This window comes from Lipotes vexillifer, unplaced genomic scaffold (assembly GCF_000442215.2).
Source record: "Lipotes vexillifer unplaced genomic scaffold, Lipotes_vexillifer_v1.1 scaffold513, whole genome shotgun sequence".
NCBI classification, from domain to species: domain Eukaryota; kingdom Metazoa; phylum Chordata; class Mammalia; order Artiodactyla; family Lipotidae; genus Lipotes; species Lipotes vexillifer.
Window position 1 is genome coordinate 504,482 of NW_006777952.1, and position 16,786 is coordinate 521,267.

General features: G+C 44.1%; 1 protein-coding gene across 2 annotated transcripts in view; it reads left to right on the forward strand.

The window, feature by feature from the left end:
* ETV5 (ETS variant transcription factor 5) overlaps positions 1-16,786 on the forward strand; it is a 56,726-nt gene continuing 39,940 nt past the window's right edge. Inside the window, exons 1-5 of one of the 2 annotated variants that reach the window (XM_007451385.1) lie at positions 1-124; positions 3,254-3,372; positions 3,508-3,595; positions 3,728-3,775; positions 3,869-3,919. In XM_007451385.1, the coding sequence (XP_007451447.1) occupies positions 3,328-3,372; positions 3,508-3,595; positions 3,728-3,775; positions 3,869-3,919 (232 nt within the window). In that variant the 5' untranslated portion in view covers positions 1-124; positions 3,254-3,327. Of the gene's footprint in view, positions 125-525; positions 612-3,253; positions 3,373-3,507; positions 3,596-3,727; positions 3,776-3,868; positions 3,920-16,786 lie in introns of those variants that run through there. The other variant, XM_007451384.1, reaches the window with a different exon arrangement.

Consider the following 16,786-nt stretch of genomic DNA (forward strand, 5'->3'; position numbering starts at 1 on the left):
CGGTTCAGCGTCCCCGTAGCGGTTCGGCCCAGCCATTAGCCTAGGCGCCCAGGCCCGGTGCGCGCGTGCGTGAGCGCGCCTGCGCCCCGGGGCCGCTGCAAGGGGAGGAGAGCCGCTGCCTCAGGTGAGGGGGCGTCGAGGAGACAAGGGGGCTTAGGAGGGAGTATCCAGGAAGGGCCCAGCCGGCGAGAGTTCACTGGCTGATTCAGAATCCTCAGAGTCTGGGTGCACTTTCCATTGGGGTTGGGTCCCCTTCCCTCCCGAGGCTGACCACCCCCTCCTCCCGCGGCCAGGTCCGGTTCGGTTCCCGGGAGGCGTCGGGCGGGGGCGGCTAACGGTTCCGGAGCTAGCGGAGAGCGGGTTTCCGCACGTCGCGGGGGAGGCGAGCGGGAGCGCGAGGTGCGGAGGCTCCCGGGTGGAGATGGAGGGGCGGGGAGTTGCGGGCTTTACAGTCTCTGGAGACCTGAGAGCCCCGAGGGGACTTGGAGGCTCGCGAGAAGAGGCACTCGGCAGATCTTTGCAGGGGGGAGGAGGGGGCTGAAGCAGCCTAGGGGGAATGTTTGAGAGTGATGCACCCCCACCCCAGCACCTGGAGGGGTTAAGTGACATAGGCATGTGCAGCCTCCGGGGTTGGGGGTCGGCCAGGAACTTATGAAGGCCTTGTAAGTTTCAGGTTGTGGAAAGCGGACACCCAATCCCCCCACTCCCACCCCCAGCAGACTGAGGGCGTCAGGCTGCATGGCGATTCTCGAGAAATAGGAGAGCATCAGAACCGCGGCCTGGGGATGGTGGAAAAGAAAAAAAAATGGGTGCGGAGGGCGGGGGATGGAGAGATGCTGGAGCCTCGCGCTGGATTTGGGATCTGACCGCATTTTCAGAGGGGAGGGGACCTCTGGGGGAGCCGAAGTCCTGATTGTGGAGGGGTGCCAAAGAGAGATGTTTGGAAGGGTGTTTTTTGGGGGGTGGGGGGGGCCGATTGGAGGCGGTTGGTAGCGCCTGGCGCCGCAGCTCGTTTTTATGAATGTGGGTGACTTTATGAATGAAGTGGGTTTCTTTCGTTGGCTCGCCGCTCCCTGCGGCTTTTTTTTCTTTCCCTTTTTGTGAATGAAGCATTGAGCTTTCTTCCTAGGACGCTGGGGTGAGGGGCCTGCGTCGGAGGCTGGGCGAGCTTTGGGAGTGGGGGCGGGGGCGCATCTGAAGGAGTTTTCTTGAATGGAGAAGGCTGGGAATTGGGTGGAAGTGTGTCTTGTTTTGTGAATGGGGCCCAGTGAGAGGGATCCAGTTACAGCCTTTACCTGATGTGGCGGCCGCGGCTCTCTCTCATTCATAAAACCGGGCCCGCTGCGCGCCGCGGGGGAGGGGCCTCGATCGCGCCGCTGCGCTGTGTTAAAGTTTTTCCTGGGGGCCCCGGGAAGGGTGGGGGGGGGGGCACAAAGGAAGGGGTTTAAACTCCTGGATGAACTCGAGCCTTCCCTTCAGGCTTTAAAAGAAATTACACTTTGAACACGATTTTTCTAGCCCTTGAACTTTGAGAGCTGCGTTAAAGATCCTTGATCCCTCTTTTGGGTTCGCTTCTTTCTTTCATTTAATTTTTTTAAAGGTATTTTTGCTCTTCATGGTGAAGTATTTTTGCAACGTATTTCATCGTGAGACTGAAAATATCTCCCCCTCCGATCTCCTACCCGTTGTCCCCCTCTCCCAATAGACATTTACAGAATTTCTAAGGCCACGATTTATTTTATCTGACAGATTTTTGAAGGCTGCAGAGAACTCATTTTCTTGCCCCTCAGCTCACTGCTGATGCGCCTCAGATTTTGTTTACGGGTTGGTGACATTTGGGAAAGAAGCTTTATTCTGAACGTTTTAGCGCTGTTTGGAAGGCACGCAGGCAGGCTAGCCGAAGTGTTTTTCTAGGAAGTTATGAAGTGTGCAGTTTTGTCCCTCTCCCTCTTTCTCTTTGACTTGGAAAATATCTTATTACTTGGACCAAAGTGCTGAGAGGAGGCTGGCCGTGAAGGGTTTCCTCGTATCCTGCTAACTTACAAAAATTGGATATGTTTCACACAGTGTGAAAAACAAATTGGATGGAATTGCCCACCGAGAAAAAGTTCCCTATCTAACATTTGTATACAAGTTAAAGAAAAGATTTATCCTGAATTGTTTCGCATTGCTTAGAGCTGGGATGAGTGAAATTAATGTTTCCCCCATTTTGTTGACTTAACTGCGTTTTTTGTTTGAAGAATAAAACAGTGTTCGGGAAAATGGCACTTTCCTAAAATTGTTAGTTTATACCTCTCAAATTAGAAAAAGTTCCTCCTCTCCATTCTGACCCCCAACCTCCCTTCCCAGCCCCAACACTTGACAGTGCTGAAACAAATTTAATTTTACTTTTTGGTCATATTTGAGAAAAAATGATTTCATTATAATAAACTCATTTTTCTTTCCATGGATCTTTTGCTTTTAATGCTTTTTAAAGATCTGTGGTAGAGATGCATTTAAAATATGTGCAGTGGAATTTAGTTAACTTTATGTGTTACTTTTCATAGCTACTTTATTCTTTAAGAAGTTGGAGATATCACAGACATCTCTGTAAGTTGCCACAGAGATATCGGTGACATTACAGACACTACAGCTGTTTGGACAGAAGGTTTAAGTTTTAATAAAAAGTTGTGTATGAAGTTAGATATACCACTGATCGTTGTATTCCTGGAACTATTTTCAGTGTTTTACCACTGACCTACAAAATACTTTTAGAAACAGTATGTATGTCAGATTCTTAATTGCAAATAATTTGGAATGCTTAAACCCAGTTTTTCTCCTTCCTGTCACTGTACTGTCAAAAATTAAATTATGTCTAAAAAAAAAGAACCCTACCACTACAAACGCCCTGGGGAATATTCTTATGGAGAGAATCTTCAAATCGCCCTTTTTAATGAAAATAAGGTCTTTTTTATTTTTTGGTAGGGGACAGGTAGTAGTAAACCTATAATTTTAATGATTAAGTAAAAAGAGAGAGAAAAAGATGAAAAGACTGACTAGGTGAATGGATTTGGCACTAAGTACACCATGAATCTTTGATGCCATTAATCAAGCCCAGCGTTAGTCTGTAAAGCTTACACCTTGAAGTGGGCTTTAATTACCTCAGAGAAAGGTAGTGATTTTGCACAGGCCCTAAAAGGACAAGCAATATAAAATTACTTCATTTCTCTTTCTTCCCCCCTCTCGGTTAAAATCTCCCAAATTCGTATTACAGGAGGACCCCTTTCCCCCCAGAAATTACTCAATGCTGAGACCTTCCAAAGTGACATTAGAGACATTGGAAGCACCATGGATGGTTTTTATGATCAACAAGTCCCTTTTATGGTCCCAGGGGTAAGTTTATGTGGCTTTTGGTTTGTTTTGTCTTCCCTCTTCGAACATGAGTCTTCTCCTTATTGGTTTATGGCACAACCCCCTTTGGACCCCTTTATTACACTTGAGTCTTCACTGTCTGTTGGCCTCTTTCAGAAATCTCGGTCAGAGGAGAGTAGAGGGCGGCCTGTGATTGACAGAAAGAGGAAGTTTTTGGACACAGATCTGGCTCATGATTCTGAAGGTAGTGGAGCTTTCCCCTCTGTTGTGGCTTGTTCACATGGCTCCCTGCGAAAGCTGCATGCAGCCAGCTCTTCCCTCTTCTCCCTAGCAGAAGAATTCTCCTCATTCTGGTGTCTTCTGTTTTCAATTCCAGAGTTGTTTCAGGATCTCAGTCAACTTCAAGAGGCTTGGTTAGCTGAAGGCAAGTTTCTTGGCTGTCCTATTTTCCACATAAAACGTTTTACTGTGCTTTTTAATAAAACTTAAAGGTCTAAAATAAAAATCTCTTTTCCAGCACAAGTTCCTGATGACGAACAGTTTGTCCCAGATTTTCAGTCTGATAACTGTAAGTACCTTTCTGGTGGTGGCACATGTGTTCTGAAATTGTTTGGTCTTAGATCATCCAAGTCTAGAATACTCTTTCCAGTTGTAGCCAGCATATTTGGACAGTGGAATGTGTTTGGTTTCTTCTAATAATTCAAAGTTAACCCCCCTCCGAATTTGTTTCATTCCTTATGGAAATTATTTCTGAAGTGCTTTTACTGTATTGCAGGTGAGATTTACTGAACATGATTTTATCTTAAAATGTCTTTTTGCCTAAGAATTTTGCAAGGCTTCAAGATCCAAATGATAAATTAATTGAAATATATAAGTTGTTGGACCAAGCATCCATAAATCGGTCATCCTTTTACAGTGGTTTTTTGGGGTTTGTTTTATAAATTAAATCCTTGATGCAAATCATGAGCCTGACTTTTTTTTTCTTTTAAAGGTGCAGAAAATAGTTAATGGAAGATTCCAGTTAATTGTCGCTTCACCAAACATGTTGTCAGTTTTGTTTCTAGTTCAAAGTTGACAAAAGGTGGTCACAGAGTGACCTGATTTACACTTATTTTTCATGTAGTTGTCAGGACTTTATCATTCAGAGAAGAGTAAAAACTTTCTTAAAATGGTCTTTAAGTGCTCTTTATCACTGAGATAACAAATGCAGTGGGAGCTCAAAAGACGGCTCTCGGTGCTGGCACAGGCACAGTTCGCATTACACTGATCTTTTGGGGCTGTCCTCAACAGGTCTGGGAGATTTTATGGTCCAGGAAGAACTATCAAGGACAAAGCTGGCTGATGAAATTTGAGCAGCACAGGGCAGCTCTAGAGAGCATTAGTTACTGGCTAATGAGCAGGTTTAAGAGAGGCCTAGAGAAAAATGCTGCCTCTCTTGAGAGTTGCATCATAGAGAAATTCGTGTCTTAGTCATAGTTTATAATAGCAAGCACCTGAGCCAGGCAAGGATTCGATTTCTCATTTTGCACCAACACATTCTTCCCAGCTTTGTTTTATCTCGTGTGTGTGTGTGTGTGTGTGTGTGTGTGTGTGTGTGTGTGTAAAATGCCACTGGGAGAGAGCATATCTTTTGGTGTAAATAGAAGTTGGGTGTTCTAAATCAATAAATGAAAGACCAGAGGTACCAGCTAAACATTCTTTAATGATAGGCCTCGTATCCAAGGTGCAGTGCTGGGAAACTTTGAAAGGGAACAAACTGTAACCCACAGATGCATGGTTACCTTAGCTTTGTCACAGCTTGCTCTGAATGTTTTCTATAGGAGAGTAAATGCATGTTAATTATTGCCCTCTGATTGCTTTCAAGTGATTGGGAAGCTTGCCACTAAAAGACTAAATAAAGATAACGTGTGTGTGTCTGTGTGTGTGTGTGTCTGTGTGTGTTTGCAAGATAAAAGACAGGATTTGTAATCCTACTTTGTTCGTGCTGACAATTTGGCCCAGCCTTTCCGGTTCTTGCTCAGAGCAGCATAAACTGCAGTCTGGGAGGTGGCTTTCTTGGCAGAGGTAATGCTTTTATGACACTTGTTTCTCTGTAACCCAAAAGAGTTAAAAGGAAGGTGAGATGACTGCATTCAGGTTGATTTCATGTGCTGAATCCAAGGTATGTTCTTTAGAGAAAGATGTCAGCAAACAGGATTTATATTTGGAGAGATATTTATCTGCAGGAAGAAGCTAAAGTGAAGGAATCAATAAATGTGTTTTGGCTCCTTAGAAATAATTCCTGCTCAGCAAATAGAATGTGCTAACTTCTTTAATTAAAGTGCCATACCTAAAATGGAGCTGCTTTGGGAGATGTTTCTGCTTACCAAGTGTGATGTGTTTCTTACTTTGTTTGCTTTTTGCTTTAACTTCTTAAGGTTGAGCTTTTCTGTCTTTTAAGGATAAAGCAGATGGTTGAGTAGCCTCAAAAAGTCTCTTAATATTATTAAAATTCTTTCCCCCCTCTGACTCTTATTTCTGGAGGTGGAGCTTCAAGAAGGATAGATTCAAATAGAGGTTAGGCAGGAACACGAATGTGGGGAGGTATATCCTTGAGCCATTTATCCTTGCTGTTACATGTGTAACTGCTTTGACTGCAGCTGAGACAGGCAGTGTGGACTCGTGGGAGCTGGCAGAGCCCAGGGCTGGGCAGACTCTCTGTGAGTGCATCTCACAACCTCCTGCTGAGGATCCGCTTCCACTCCAGTCACCTTCTGGAAGAGCCCATGATTGTTCCAGGGGAGGGGGGGAGGCTCATGTAAATTTAATGAAATCTTATGAACTGGTTTGAATCACCCGATCAATGAACTATAAACCAAACTCACACTTGCTAGGTAAAGCAAACCTCTTCCCTAGGGTAGCAGAAACGTTTGTGTCCTCAAATATTCTTCTGTGGCCTGCCACGAGTAGTAGTCTACCTTTCCTGTTGCTGATGATTTGATTAATTTTCCATCTTGTATGTGTGAGAGTTTTTGTGTGTGTGAGAGAGAGAGAAAGAAATACCAAGTAATGTGGGCAACGTTTTATTTTAGAACGTCAGGTTTGAAGATTATGGCTTACCTTTTTTTGATAAACACTGTAAGCTCAACTTCTAAAGAGATTATATTTTGTAAATTTTCTAGATTTGGGTTCCTATCCATAGGCATCCATCTATAAGTGTGATTTAAATAAATGAAACCATTGTTCTTATAAGTCTTATAGAAATGCCCAGCCTACTTCTAGTTGTATAGATTTCCCCTTATGTCACAAATTCAGACATTAGTAAAGTATCCCCCACCTGGAAACTCCTAAAGGTCACATTCAAGGGAATAGAACGTTTAACCTATAGACATAGGGGTTCTGCCAATGCCATCCATCGTCCCTTGATCCTGATGAATAATCCTGAAGATCCCAGATTGTTTGAGCTAGAGGTCCCTTGTAGAGATGGTCTTGCCTAACTCTTTCATTTTACTAAAGGGTCTTGCCTAACCCTCTCATTTTACTTATGACAAGGTCCAGATAGCTGGGGAGACTGACTAGTGATTGGGGGCAAGTGGAAGGGGTTAAGTGAAATGAGGGGGGGAAAATGTATAAAATCATATCCTTGAAGAAGCTCTCACAAAGCTGCAGAGCCAGGGAGCACTGTCACGCTCAGGGCTGCTCAGGGCTCTCCCTCATTATTTCAGATACCTGGAGCTGGCCCTCAAGAAGGCCTGGGAGAGTGCTGGCTGCCCAGTCTAACCCACAGTTCTCTTCATTCTACAATCCCAAGAAACCAATTCAATATCTTGGTGCTTTGAGTTTTTTCATGTAGGATTTGGAAGAAAGAGAAATTATAAAACAGAAAACTTATGAAACAGACATGTTTCCTAGAAGACATTAGTGTGTATACAGATAAAACTACGAATATATATCCTGTATATTATAAATGTGTGTGTAGCTACATGTGCCTTAACACACAGAACTACCAAACCACAGAATCTGGGTCAGTAGATAGATGTGTACTACACATTTTTACTACACATTTTCACAGAATTAGCTGCAAATCAAAACCATGGATAAGAATGGAACTCAGAGGGCTTAGATTTGGGGTAGGGGGTGGGTAGTCGACATTCATTTTTCTGAGCTGACTGTTTGGGCACCTTAGGGTAATTACTAGATTTTAGCATATATAAATGGTTTTTTTTTTAATGCAGATTTCAGTTCTGATTTTTAAAAATCTCACTCATTTGTTTGAATTGTGACTGTTTTACCTGTCGGCATTTTGAATAACTAAAATATTTTATGCTGGGGAGAAGGTGTGATAAAATCTCATTTTAAAAGATGGCCTCTGTACCAAATATAATTTGAAGAATTGTTTTAAAATCTGAATGACCTTATTTTCCCCTGGAAGTGTTCTTTTTAGATCTGTGCTTCAAAAAGAATGGACCGACTGGAGGAAGTAAGGGTAATTTCCTAAGGACTGGCTAATTAACTGATAAAAATCGACATTTCATAAATACATTGCAATAGATGACTGGGGAAATAGGATTAACTGTTATGGCAGCCCTTGAGCCTAAAATACATTGATCTTAATCCTGTTTCTATATATTATTATTCATCTGGTTTTTTTGTTTGTTTGTTTACTGCATAGGAGGTTGATATGGTAGAGGGAGTGCCTTCCTTTGGGAGAGGAAACATGATTTTGGCCCCAGACATGATATAGCAAAACTGTACATTTACTTGCTCTGTGTCCTTGGTCCATTTCTGTATGAAAGGAGCATCCTAAAGTCTTTTTGTTATAAAAGGTAAGAGAGAAAACAGTAGGCACGTTAAAAATAAGAGGCTTGAGGGAATCAAGCCTATCATTTTATCCTTATCCAGAGCCGGTAGCTCTGAAGGTAGGGAGAAGAAACAAGCGTGCTAAAGCAAGAGGATGAAAACTGGAGGTTATTTGACTCCAAGTTTTACAAACTTTTCAAAGTCTTTGTTAGCTATCCCACTCACCACCACCTTACCACTGAGAAGGGACTAAATGATTTGAAATCCTTCCTGTTTTGATAGCCTCCAAGATCCCTAAGATGCTGGACGCCTAAGGACCCAAGACCTAGGGTTCCCATTTATCAAACAGAGCCATATGTTTACACGAAATTTCTTTTCATCTGACTTTAATTCAGTTAGGCTTATTAAAAACAATAGATTTTTTTTCTCTTCCTCTTCTATGTCTTTCTGCTCTCAGTCCTCTCATAAAACCCAGTATCCTTTCCAATCATTTGTGTTTGGCGCAAAAGACTTGGAATGGGGAATTACCTCTGCGTCTGCAGGGCAGATCACTTTTGTAGATTCCAGAGGTAACAAAATCCTGGCATCAACCAAGAAATTACAGTCTATCCCGTTTTTCAGCATTCTTTGGCTTTATAAGATGAAGACATGGGTAGACTGATAAAGCTGAGGATTTGTACTATCTGCCATTTCAACCATCTAGTAGAATCATTGTTTTAATTTCAATCCTAGAAAACAATATTACCGCTGGTGGGGTAGGGTGGGGTGTGTAATTCTCTACCCAGAGACTGTTCCCTCCATGTGTTTCTGCAGTTTTCATGGTGGTAAAGCACATCCGGGCCCAGAGGCTGACAGCCCCCTCTCGGGCACATGGCTGCCCTTGAGGCAGCTTGGGCCCCATCTGTGCCCTGGCACACAGTGCTTCTCGCTTGGAATCCAGGGAGCTCAGAGTCTTGTCATGTTGCAGCTCCCAGCTCTTGGACAAGTGCCAGGCATGTTGATGCCAGTACCGGATTAGGTTTCTTTTTTAAAAATTCATTTTGTGAACTCACCAAGCTCATTTAACAGAGGCTTTTGTCGTCAGTTTCTATCATTGTCCCATCCCTTTAAGAGGCTCAGCTTAAAATACAGGAGAGACAAGACACTAAGCCCCGAATGTGTCTGTGGGTGGATGCCCACACAGGGGTGTGTGTGTGTGTGTAATCACAAGGTAAGTACACCTTTGGGCTTGGCAGGTAAATGACAGATGTTAGCAACTCAGATGTGAGAGCCCCCTCATGAAGGAGGCTCCCCTGCCTAACAGAAACATCTAGAGGAAAGTTGCAGCCAAGGGTGAAGATTCCAGGGAGCAGGATAAGGTCTAGCTATTAAAAGGCCAGGAGTTTGAGTCTGATCTGTAGAGCACTCCAGGCATTGAATGGAGAGTCTATAGTTAGAAAGATGCAGAGAAATGCTTCCGGTGTCACTATCTGAGTTCACTGGCTGTGGGAATGGGGGCAGGCAGTGAGAAGAGGTCCACTTAAGACATTTGAAAATAGTCCAATATGTTTCGAAAAAGAAGGAAAGCCCATGTGCTAAAATTTATCTTTCCTAAAGTAGTATATTATTCCTTGAAATAAAGTCTAGTTGTCACACTGGCTTCATAAGATCTCCCTTAAGGTGATTATTGAAGGTCTGAGAAGAATAGAAACTCAACCAGTTTTTAGCCTTGTACTTTGCGTTGTCCTTGGAGTAGATTTCACTCCCACCCCCGCCCCCAGATCTCCTGCCCTTCTCTTTTGATGTCTCCTGAGCATGCCAGGTGGGTATTATAAACTTTTCAGGCCGGATGCAAAGCCAGGAAAAGGAACTGTGAAACTGTTCATAATAGGTAGCTCGACCCCTCCCCCTCTGCAGCCAGAATCTAGTAGTAGGTGTCTCCAGAGACCCACTCCCTTGGGGAGGAAGCCAGGTGGCTCCCGATACAGCTATTGGCAATGAATGGAAAAGCAAGGAGTCTGGAAAGGCTGGCTTCCATAGGGAGCTGTCCTCTAATGCAAACCAGTTCGTCCCTGAGGGCAGGAGAAATACCGCTGAAGTCTGCTTCTCTCAGCTGGTAGCTACAGTTAGAGTCTGAAGTGGGCCGCACGAGACAGATTTCTTTTGCCAGAGGGTACTTGCCGACCTCACTTGGAGCTGACTTGCACACCCTTGCGGATTTCAGCCAGCGTCTTGGCCATCTGAATCTTAGGGAGTGCAGAGCACGGCCTGCAGGGTCTGAATTTCTTACATAAACACAGCGCGCTGGGCGAGCAAGCGTCCCTGCGGCGACAGCTGGTCTCTGCTCCGTCGGCCCCAGCGAGCTGAGCGGCTGAGTCCCCCCCCCCACCCGCCCCCGGCCTGAATGGAGCATTCCAAATTGGTTGTGAATGGAGGGCCGGGCTCCCTTGCAGACTTTTTCAATGAATAACCAGACCCCATTGTGCAGGCTGTGGAAAAACAACCAACTCAAACAACACTGGGACTGTTAGAAATATGCTGGTGATTGGCAGTTTGGAGAACCTCCAAAATTAGTTTCCTTTGGCTTCCCTGTTGCTCCCTGTTCTCCAAGCCTGGGCTTAATGGGGTTTGAGTTTTCTTTTAAGTGCTGACTTTAACCCTCCAACTGCCAGGCTGGGGGCCTGGGCTTAGGCAAAGGGCTGCTACTGACCCATGGGCCCGCCACCCCCTTTCTTTGTCTCCCATTTTAGACTGTAGCTGTCTAAAGGGAGTGATAATAGGAGAGGGTGGTTTAGCTTCCCTGGAGAGAGAGGTGTTGAGACTTGATCTGAGGATATTACCCTTTTATCTCTTGGTTCCCGTGGGGCTGTGGCTTTATCTCCCCGCTGAAGAGTCCTGCCTGCTCTTCTCCAGCCTTTACTCCAGGCTTGAAGAACGGGTGTTTTTCTGCTATAGCACTTCTACTTAACATTTTAACATGGGAGGGACCTAGCTGTAATTTCTCAACTCCTTGGCCTTCTCTCTCCCGTTTAATTTCCCACTGTGGCCAGATACCTGTCATTTTAAAATGACCCTTCCCAGACTGGTCCTCAGCTATGGGGGAGCCTCACTATGGCAGCAACCCTCCCACGAGGTACTCATCAAATGCCTTTTCTCCTCAACATCCCAGGAAGTACCAGAAAGAACCCAGCCTCTGAGGAACCCCAACACCAGAGTGGCCTCCTCACCCCCAAACTAGGCCAGGTTCTAGGGGTACACTTGCCTCAGTATCGCCCACCCTAAACATCTTCCGGCCTCTTGGCTAACAGCTCGCAGACATACCCCCCCTCCCCCACCTCAAAGGGCTGTGTGGGCTAGACCAGGGCTGTATGATAAGCATAAAGAGGACAATCCGTTAAAAAAAACAAAACTTAATAGTAATGATCCGGTGCCATTTCCTCAGGGTTTTAAATTAAGGGTTCTTCTTAGTCCCTGCTCGTCATCCTCACCACCTAACAAGGCTGTTTGCATTTGTGCTTTTGCTGTAAGGATTTTTTTTTTTTTTCCTGAAATGTTTCCCTTGCTGGAAATTGGTCTTGCAAGAATGTCTTCCCTTCCCTATTAAAAAAAGAACAGGCCTGGGCAGATTGTCCTTTTGTGAGAGGGTTTGAAACCTCTCAGGAGGTAACCCTAGATATGGGCTGTGTAAGAGGATGCTGGTACTTGTGCTTCTCCAGAGGGGCTGAGGAGGGCTTAGCTTGTTACATAAACACTTCTCAGCTGAGTGCCTGGAAATGCTTTGTAATTGCCTGAAAGGGCACTTAACGAGGGTCTTTTATACTTTTCCCATAGAAAAGGTAGAATAGAAGAGGGGGGATGTCTCTTCTACTTGGCTGCCCACAGTAAAGACCAGATCCTGGAAGGCCTACCCCAAGTTTCCTAATCTGAATTTTAATAGAGAATAATTCAGTAGGGATAATGTCACTGTGCTGAGGGTACCTCAGCAGAGTCAGAACATTTCTGCTTCTCCTCAGCTTCGTTCTCTTTCCTTTCCTTCCCCACCAGCCTGGGATCTTATTTCTTGGGGAATAAAGAGAAAGCAGCAGCGTAGGGCTTTAATATATTCTGTATTTTGACATATTAAACAAGGTCCCTGCTTTCCAATTTCCATTCCTGTCGAAACAAGAAGCAAACAGTTTCTCTTAGGCTCTAAGTGTGTCCAAAAGCAGAGAACCCCTGTCATGTGTTTCTTCACATCTGCCTGAGCAGTAGCATGGTGCTCTGTGTGCAGCCGACACTTGGGGAGTGTGTTTTGCACACCACGGCTCTCTGTTCTGTTCCCTCCCCCCCCTGTTGTTCAGCAGCCCCCAACGCCAGCCTCCAGCCTGCAGGGAAGTAAGTTTGTAACAACGCCAGCCTCCAGCCTGCAGGGAAGTAAGTTTGTAACATGATTTCTGAAAGCCTCTGGGATGACCTTAGTGATAGAAAAAGACTAGCTAGGGCTATTTCTCCTTTTCTGATTCCTCTCTTAAACACATACACTAGCCAGGTCTTCCCAGGCTGCATCTGGACTTTGTGTGGCTAATGCTGTTCCCCAGTAAAACTGTATGTGTGAGGGGACAAGTCACAGTTTAGGTACCCTTGACACACTTGGTGCGCTTCTGCTCTTAGGAACGTCAGGGTTATAAATAGAAGGGAATGGTTCTCTCCTACGAGAAGCCTATTTCTCTAGGGTTTGAGTTTTCTCCCGTCAGACTTTTAAGATGAACTTTAAACTTGAAGGTAAAATTTTCCACAGTGATTAAATCCCACTTCAAATATTGTTGATGCTTTAATGCCAGTTTAGATGAAAATCAAATAAACTGGGAATAAATTATAGAAGGGGTGTAAGGTTTGGTCTTGCATTTTTTTTCCATTCAGGAGCAATGCGCTGTTTCCCCCTTTCCTGATGGTGTGTTCCGCTGTGAGCAGCCCTTCGTGGTAGAATTTGCCGTGGCTGACGGAAAGCCCACAGTGGGGGGAGCCAGCCTTTCACCTCTAACCGACCCCGAGTTGAGAGAACAGGGCTCTATTTAGGCCTCTCTCTCAATGGTAAAAGTTAAGCAAATAAGTTGTCTATCAAATTAGTTTCTCTGTGGCCTAGAGTTTTGGGATGTGACACTGATGCAATTAGAAATGTTCGTTCTGTACAAAATATTTTCATGGCAGAGCCCCGTATTAAAATACACAAGCCCTACCTCAGTCAGAGTTGGGCCAGATCTTTTCTAAGCTCCTTTTTCTCCCTTTCATTTCTAACTCTTATATTCAAGGCCTCTGGGTTTCCATTTTTGGAACTCTAAAATAACAATCCTAAATTGTTAGGATGAATGAGTCCCTGAAAGAAAATGAACTGCACAAATCCAAGCTGTTTCAAGAATAATACTAAAGTGTGGAGAGAGTGTGAGCTTGAAGTAAATCTGAAACTAGTTCATCTGGGTCAAAAAAAAAAACCCCAAAAACATCTATACTACCATTGGCATTAAATTATCTTCCTTATTTGAGAAACCAGTTTTCTATTTAGAAATGATTGTTTGAAAGATGCAGTTTCAATGAGAGGCAGCTGTTCCGTGACAGGCCCTCTTTCTGACCTGCAGTTCCCCTCTGAGTCAGGACATTCCTGATTTAGTACATTCGGCCAAGGTGGGTTCCTCTTACTAACATGACCACTTCTTTTGGGAGGAGAAAGAAAGCATTAATACAAAGAATCTTTTTCCTTCTGTTTTAGCCAGACTTAGAATAGAAGCCCTTAAAAAAAATCACCTGTCATTATTGTTAGTACTGGTAGAGGTGAAGAAAGGATAAGGCCAATGTCCTATAAATTCCATTTAGCAGCTGCTCTTCCTAGTTGATGACCAAGGATATGACCAGCCAACCTCTTTACCCTGGCAAACTTGCCACTGGGCCATAGGTCCCCCTTGAGGACTCTTTGGCCCCTAAGCCCTCCCTGTGTATAGGCCCATCACCCTGACCTCTTCCCAGCACCTGCCCAGCCTTTCCAGCCCCTTGTTGCAGAAGAGGCAAATAGATGTCCTCGAGGACCACTTCCTTTCCTAGCCAAAGCTATCCTCGCTCTGTCTGCGCTTTAGGACCTGGGCATCACCCTTGTCTCGGGTCACGTTTTCTCCTCTCCGGAGGCAGAGTAAAGAGGTGGGGGAAGCCTGGAGCACCACCTGGAGGCTAGAATGCCCCCCACATTTTGAGTGGTCAGCCTGCGTGGTACTGTTCTACCTTTTGGGTTGCAAGTATACATTATACAGTGACCTTCCAAACTGACTTCCATGGGCAAAATTTAGTTTTTCATCTTCTGCCCAATAGTATTTCAGCTGGTGATTTAATTTTGAGATACCGTGTCCTGGTTGTGCCACCAGTGGCTGCCATTGCTGGAAGAGGCAGTGGAAGAGGGGGCAGGGGAGGGAGGAAACTTTCTGTGGGATGATACCATGGAGCTGGGCCTAGCAGAAGCAAACCTCCAAATCACCCACCTCCCCTCCCCATTCTATGAAGTTACTAGATAATATAAACATTCTAGTTCATCTAAGACCCCAGCAGTGTAAGAATGCCCCCAATAAAGCCCTTTCCTATAAAGTATACCCGCCTTGTCCAGTCAGCCCCTCTTTTCCACAGAGAAATTTAAATCCCTTTATAAGTGTAAAACCACCATTTTCATCTCTTCCTGCTTTTACCCTAGCCAGAAGGGCTTTGTTTGGGGGTCTAAAGGAAGCTACAACCTCGGGGCCCCTTAAGCTGGAGTTTTGGCTTCTTCGGAGCTGGATTTCTCCATTGTTGAATCTATCTTGTGTCATATATTCCACATTCCAGGGAGCAGTAAGAGCATAAAATACCATAACACCAGGCCCATCCAAACAAAATTTAGCAACATTTCACTTTCCAGAGCCAGTGTGAACACTGCAGCTTCTTGTCATCGAAGCACCAATCTCACATACAGCCAGCCTTTTCCCCCTGAGAAAGCAGCATTCTACAAGCCCAATACTTGATCTGGGGCACAACCTAGACCCATGTTGCTCTTGTCAGCTTGAGTCCATAACAGAGATTTAGGGTCATCCAAGGTGGACAAAATGGAAGAGAGACCTACAGAGCATGGCCTCATGGTTTTAACTTCTTAATGGTATCAATTCTGTTGCATAATTTACAACCCAGATGGGAGACATTCTATCAATAACTCTAATTCCTGTCTCCTGGGAGAAATTCCACTGCCTTTGCAGGTGACCTCTCAGAAGTTTGATACCACTCTCTACTAATGCTATTTATACCTTTTCAAAGTTGGGCCAGTTTTTTTTAAAGCTCCTTTTCCTCCCTTTAATTTCTAAACTCTTGTATTCAAGACCTCTTGGTTTCCATTTTCAGAATTCTGAAGTGATCATCTCATGTCCCTGCTAACCCTGTTTTTCTGCCACTCCATTTGTGAATTGAGAGGGGTCTCTCTGGAGACAGTCTCCATACCACCTTTGTAAAAATTTTTTATTTTATATTGGAGCATAGTTGATTAAGAGTGTTGTATTAGTTTCAGGTATACAGCAGAGTGATTCAGTTATACATATACATGCATCTATTCTTTTTCAAATTCTTTTCCCATTTAGGCTGTTACAGAGTATTGATCAGAGTTCCCTGTGCTATATAGTAGGTCCTTATTGGTTATCCATTTTAAATATAGCAGTGTGTACGTGTCAATCCCAGTCTCCCAATCCACACCATCTTTCAAGTAAGTGCCTATCATTTTTTATAGGAACTCGCCAACAAAATATTCCTGGGCTTGCATCCCCCAAAGTTTCCAGCTGTAGAATTCCAAATACTTGATATAACCTCATTTACTCTTTTGAGTAGGAAAGGTGTTTTCTTCCCTTGCCTCTTTTCCCACTGTAGCAAGACCTGGCTCTAGTTTTGTAGGTTATTATTTCACTCTGGTATTACCCAGCCATCTTCACGCAGGGTCATCAAGATTTGAATCTCGCTCTTGGGCTGGTCCTGTTCCAATACCAATGTAATTATAACCCTATTTGTTGGATCTGACGGTCCTTTCCCATAGTCCATGTCATGATAAGTTCAAAGGCTTTTTTCTTGAGCTGATTATGTTACCCCAAGTTTCTAGCTCTAAATCATGAAAAACAGAGTGGTTTTTTTGGTCCACACACCAATTCCTGAAGCCTCTCTTCTGCTGACTGTAGGTTTTTCCCACTGCTTGGGAGAAATCTGATTCCTGGAGCCAGATGTTCCAGGAACTAGTTTTATCAGTTCCTAATTTGGCTCTTGTGTTATTTATTGTACAGAAGATGATATTGGCCATCCATATAGGGAAGACTTCTTTAATTGTTAATTAATGAATTCTGCTACTTCCTGGTTGATCTTACGTCCTGGGGCCCTGAAATATATCACCAGGGTGATAGTCAGTCCTTTGGTCCTTACTGAGAAACAGGACAAGTAAGGAAAGAATAACCTGGAAAAATCAACATATCCCCCCACCACCATGATTAATCTCCAATCTAAAACCCTGAATACTACCACTGTTACTCATCATCATAAACCTTGTAGTTCTATTTGATTTCTTAAACTATGTGAATTTATGTGTGATGAAAACAAAAGATACTTTAAATAAATAAAATCTTGAATACTGCCACTGTGACAATTGTGAAGAGATCTTTCC